The 6,000-nt window shown below is 39.4% G+C and overlaps 1 protein-coding gene across 1 annotated transcript in view; it reads left to right on the forward strand.

Annotated features, from left to right (window-relative positions):
- Positions 1–4,666, forward strand: part of LOC138756851 (mucin-16-like) — a 69,261-nt gene extending 64,595 nt beyond the window's left edge. The window contains exons 51-52 of the mRNA XM_069923243.1: positions 1,590–1,699; positions 4,417–4,666. Coding sequence (XP_069779344.1) covers positions 1,590–1,699; positions 4,417–4,479 — 173 coding nt within the window. The 3' untranslated portion in view covers positions 4,480–4,666. The remainder of the gene's footprint in view (positions 1–1,589; positions 1,700–4,416) is intronic.
- The last annotated feature ends 1,334 nt before the right edge of the window (positions 4,667–6,000 follow it).

Genomic DNA, 6,000 nt, shown 5'->3' on the forward strand with positions numbered 1-6,000 from the left:
AAGCGCCTGTTCCTGTTTTGTATTGTTCTGTTCTAGCTATTCCTTTCATGTACAAACCTTAACCTCAAGTCAAATATACCAGCCTATTAGTTGTTTGCTCAGGTAAAAGGTTGCAGGTCTAGAACAAGGTCTGCAGTAAATGTGCAAAATTATTGTTTAAAATTTTGATCATCAAATAAATTCAACAGCACATTTTGAATATGAGTTTTCCTACAGATTCAGGTTTATTATTGGTGATTTATTTTGAGGAAATGTTTGTTTTTCTGACACACTTGCCTGCCAATTGGATACAATTTAAAAAAAATGTGTGCCTTTATAATTGTGGAAAAGAATACTTATAGAATAAATTTTTAAGGGTGCACTCCCGTTTTCATCACACAAGACCCACCGCTGGGAAATTAGATCAGGTGCTTGCTCCTTGAATTCCTCTCAATGCTGATGCCCTCTCGTGCAATGTGCACATTGAATGCTTCTGACTTCCAAGAGGAACTAAAAAAAGGAGTACCCCATGCAAATGTCAAGAATCAAATGTGCATTAAAGGAAATAAAATGCTTTCACTTAACACTGACCAGGAATCATTTTAACATGCTGCTTTTTGCTTTTGTGACCCAGATACTGTAATATGGGACCTGTGGAGAATGGAGTAAATTACCTGGGATAGCCTACTTGCAGCATGAGCCTGAGTAGAAATTCCAAACCACTGAAAATCCAGTAAACAATGGCATTTAATCCCAACCATGATTTTCCCTTCTTCCTCGGTCTCCTCTATTTTACCCTCACTGTTCCCATTTTCCCTAATCTCGATGGCATCCCACACAATTGTCATGGAGATCTCTTTCCAACAAGCAGGATGACAATCCGATTGCAGTTGTGAGTTCCTGCCGCAGCCACCTGTTGTGAACACACAAATCATCTTCTGACTGGAAGGAAGCCACGATTTCTTAAACTGAAGATGAACTATTTATTTTGTTTCGGTTATGCCCAATTTTGAGTTATGGCAAAACAGAGTGCCCATTTAACATTATTCACTAAATGTGAATCAATCCAGACATTACACAAGATGAACTTTTGAGCTTATAAACCCAGGGGAGAACCTTGCTTTGAGAAATAGGATTGCTTTATAGTTGCTCCTGCTTCGATTTCTGATTCTTTCTCATGGCATTGGCTGCACAATCAGCCACAACCTCATCTGAAAATCCTTACCTAATAAACACTGTCCACCAATATAAAGTCATGGAGTTGTAAGAAAAAGGCCTCATGTCCTACTGACCTTTTTGCCCAACTACATTCATTTATTTTGCCTGTGTTAGCACCATATCCTTCTTTACCTTGTGTATTGTGTCTAAATGCATAATAAACATAGGGATTGTATCTGACTCCACCAGTTCTTCTCAGCGCCTCATTCCAGATACCAACCATTCTCTGTGTAAAAAAAAATTACCCCTCAGATTCCCATTAAACCCTTACCATGGGAAAAATGTTTTTGCATCTACCTTTCTTAATCTTTTTAATTTCAATTTCATTGGTGATGAAGACCTCATTTATTTTCACTTCACTATTAATTTTTTTGTGTCTTTACTTTGTGCAGAAGCTGAAGAACCAGTCTCTTCTGGCCAAACAGAAATACCACAGTGGGGAATAATACTTCTCGTCCTGGGCATACTGTTTATTCTATTCATTTTATTCTTATGTTTTGGGGTAAGTGAATCTGATTTTTCAGTGTGGTACTGTTATAATGGTCTGGAAATGGTCAGCAAACAACAGAATATAATTTAATATGTGACAAAGCCAATGTCATGGTAAAATGTTTGTGACTTGCGGATCAAAACATTCCACATTTTTTATCTCTAAGATTGCCATATACCTTGGCTTTTGATGGTCATTCAGCCCATCGCAATAACACTAGCTCAGAACGATCCCACTTATCCCATTTCCCTCATATATATCTTTGTAAGTCATCAGGATATCTGAAACCACGATTCATCACCTCAACTATAAATAAAAATAATGATTACAGAATACATTATATTAGATGTACTTTCAAGAAAAGTTGCACAGGTTTTAACACAGATCAGGGAAGGAAACACAGCATGGGTTCAGCAAACTACTCCAGAGGGTGGGAGGTCTATTGAACTGTGAAATTCAATGAAAACTTGTTGCTTTCACCAGTGTCTTTGTCCAACACTGGAAGTAAAGATAATAAGTAAGACAAAGGAAGCATATTCTTATTGTGCATTTGATTGTATTTAAAATCACAAATCAATCCAAACCCTCCTCATCCAGATATAGCATAATATTGTAGACTAACAAACAGAACTTTTACAAAAATAACATGTATCATATACTTAAATCATGTCCAGTGCAGACTCAATAGACTCAATAGTCTCTTCTGTGCCATTAATTTTCTATGATACACAGAATAGTAATTCCTTTCTTTGTTGTTATCCCCTCTTACCTGGACTGTTGCAATTGAAATGTTTCTAGTGCCCATTCTCTTCTTCAGCTGAATGATTCAGAAATGAATTTGGAATGCATTATAAATGTAAAAGATCTCTTATTCAATCTGTCAACAGTGTCTATCAAAAAACTGAAATTACATACTGGTTGGATGGGTTTTCTCACAAAAAATCTTTCCCTTAAATTGATTAAATAGTTATTCAGTCCATTGGCTACCGAAAATTTTTCCAATGAAAGTAAGCCCTTGAGGTTGAGGAACTGGACCTGAGCATAAGCAGAAATTCGTATGTTCAGAAAGGTTTGTTGTTATCTGGAACGTCAATAGTGGCAAACTTAGCAGGACTATTGATCCACACAAAATTAAAGCTTCAAGTTTGGCTCCTCTGGTTTGGCTGATTGAACAAGGGCAAGCTACTTAACTACTTTTAGCATACATAAACCCTATAATCACCTCCATTTGGAGGAGTCTTTTGTGGGTGGATGTAGGATGGGCTCCAATGTGGGTGCTGGGAACCCTCATACAGTGACTACAGCCCAGGATGTGCAAAGCACTCTGGATATTTTAAAAATTTCATTTGACCAAAACCTTCTTCAGTAGTTGCACATGGTAAAGCTGCTTTTTCAATACACCAAAGTGATGGAGAAATTCAGCAGGTATTGCAGAATCCATGGAAAGCAAAAAACAGTCAACATTTTTGAGTTGAGACCTTTAAGCTCAGAGCTGCTGATTGCATCAGGTGTTTTTATGGACTGACACCACTCCATTGGGGAGAAAAGAGATGGGTATACCTTTTTTATGGAGAAGGCCTGTAAGGCTGGTTGCAGCATTGCTTTTATAGACACCGGCATTGGGAGCCTTTCTCTGGAGCTGAGGGAGGTGGGGTGACTGGTGCAGTAGCGTTGCCTGACATTGTGAGGTTGAAAATACACACTGAGCAATGGCTATCTATGTTACCCATAATCCCCCACACAGCTGGAACCACTCTGGGAAATGCAGAGTGGATCCAGCTGCATGGGGGATTATGGGTAACAAAGACGGCCATTGATCCTTCATCCAGCTCTTCTGCTCGGTTATCCGGCACGCTGAACGTGGCTTCCCTCTCTCATCCATCAGACTCCCCAACTCTGCTTCTTCAGTTCCACTTCTCAGCATCTGTCCTCCTTCCTCCTGAGCCATGGAGCTCAGCACCTGCGTACTTTCGCCTACTGGCCCTGGCGGTTCGGCAGGCTCCAATTCTCCTTACCCCTACAGGGCTTCCATGCTCTTCGGGATGAATTCTCTCCACTCCCACTCACCTTGCACATCCACTCCCACTCCCTCTGGCTCCCCGTTGCCCTCCTGCTTCTCGGTCTTGGTGGCCTTGGTGAAGGAGCAAGGAACAGACGGGGAACAGGAAGAGGACATTTCCAGGTGGCAGGAGGGAACCCTAACCCCAGCACCAACCACCGTGGGAGCCCTGGTGGTGGGTTATGGGCTCATGGTGTCATCGCGACATCATCAGCCCACCCCTAAGCAGTCGGCTTCAGTGGCATTGTCTTTATGGAGCAAGGTGGAGCAACTCACTTTGCCTGTGAGACTACCCCTAGAAGGATCAGACTCTGCATCCAGCATCTGCCGCTGGTGTTTTTATAAAGGTCGGTGAATCGATGGAAAGGCGGAGAATATCCGCCTTTTCATTCACTTTCTTAACTCTATAAAAAGGCCTATTATTATCTGTCTCCTGAGCAACCAGCAAACTTCATGGGACTTGTGTTACTAGTGAATCATTGCTCAGAAATGAGTTACTTGCATGTGCTTATTTAGATCAATCCAATTAGAATAGAAACTGCAGTCTCTAGTTCCATTTCAGCCAAAGGGTATTGCACTTTCAATAAAAAAATGTAATTTTTAAATCAATTAACAAACAATCCAATGATCTTTCCTTAAAGGATGTTAATATAACATTTTCATCTTTCAGCTCATCTTGTGTTTGAAAAAGAAGAAACAAGGATTCTATGACACATTGCAAAATCCTTCTTGATTCTACTTTCCACATCAGAAAAATAGCAAACCTCTCTATAATAGTGAATTTTGATCAGAAGCTCATAAGTACAATTACATAGATATTTTCCAAAGGCGAATCTATCTGCCTTACAGCAGACAAAAGCAATTCCATGTAGCATGACACTGTTTTTATTACATAACAATAAATTGAATCTTGAATATAACGATCTAAATTAAATTCTGAGCTGCCTTGAAGGGGAATGCTAGTGTGTAATATCAGCATGACTTGGAGGGAGGGAAGGATTGTGATATTTGCAATGTCAACCACCATCATATTGTTCCCTGAAAAATCTGGTGATACAGAGGATTTAGAAAGGCATATCAGAGGACCAGATTCCTGTAATGAAAATAACTTTCTGAACAAAGGCATATTTTGTCAACAAGTTCTTCACTCCTCTGAAAAATCAAGTGTGGACATGATGACTGAGATGAGCCTCAAAACTCTGTCAAAAAGGCACTGCGTGGCAAATGCACAGAATGCAAGTGAGTCTCAAAACTGACTTTTGGAATAATGGAAATTAAACATTAATTTCAAATGATTTAATGAAGTACTTTTAAAAAAAATCCTCTGACACGTAAATTGATGATTAATCCTCAAAGCTTCTACAACTAATATAGATAGGTTGAATAATTCAAAGATATGACTGGCATTGTACTCTTTTGTACTGCCTAGTTAAGCTATTAATGGCAGAAAGGACCTGGCTAAACATTTTCACAAGAGCAATATGAACAAAAGATTATATAATTAAGACGGCCTCTTACCTCAGGACAAGGTTCTCCATTCGTTATTCTTACTGTCCCAGAACGCTCAGGCATAGATTAACCATATAACCATATAACCATCTACGGAGCGGAAACAGGCCTTGTCGGCCTTTCAAGTCCGCACCGGTTCACTAGAACAACTCCACTAGCTCAAACCTCCCGCTCACCGCCAATAACCCTCCAACCCCCTCACCTCCAGGTACACATCCAACCTTCTCTTAAATGACAGAAGGGACCCTGACGCAACTATCTCATTCGGAAGTTCATTCTATTCTGCCACCACTCGCTGAGTGAAAAAGCCACCTCTAATATTTCTCCTAAAGTGTTGCCCCCTGACCCTTCACAGTTTGTTTTTCAGAATGGACTTTTACTGAAACAAGTTTAAGCTAATGGGAAATTGAATATACAGATTCAATTTACCGAGCTCAAATAAGTTCATCTTAAAATAACACAAATGTATTTTTAAACTTGTCGACAACCAATAAAAATTGACTGAAAGAATGTGGCAGACAAAGCATGGTTTCATCAGAATGCTAACAGGTTTAGGTAAATTTCGTTTTATGATTAAGTTAAACAAAATTCAGCAATAAATTATCAACAGTTCAAAGTTTTTGAGTTATGAGTGTTCCTAGTGTATATTATTTGCTTGAATATTTTGTCAACACCTGGATAGCTTAGGATAGAAATTGATCCCCCTTTAACTCCACTGATGGAAAGAAAAACACCAAATTTACAT

The sequence above is a fragment of the Narcine bancroftii genome, chromosome 3 (genome assembly GCF_036971445.1).
Source record: "Narcine bancroftii isolate sNarBan1 chromosome 3, sNarBan1.hap1, whole genome shotgun sequence".
Taxonomy (NCBI): Eukaryota; Metazoa; Chordata; class Chondrichthyes; order Torpediniformes; family Narcinidae; genus Narcine; species Narcine bancroftii.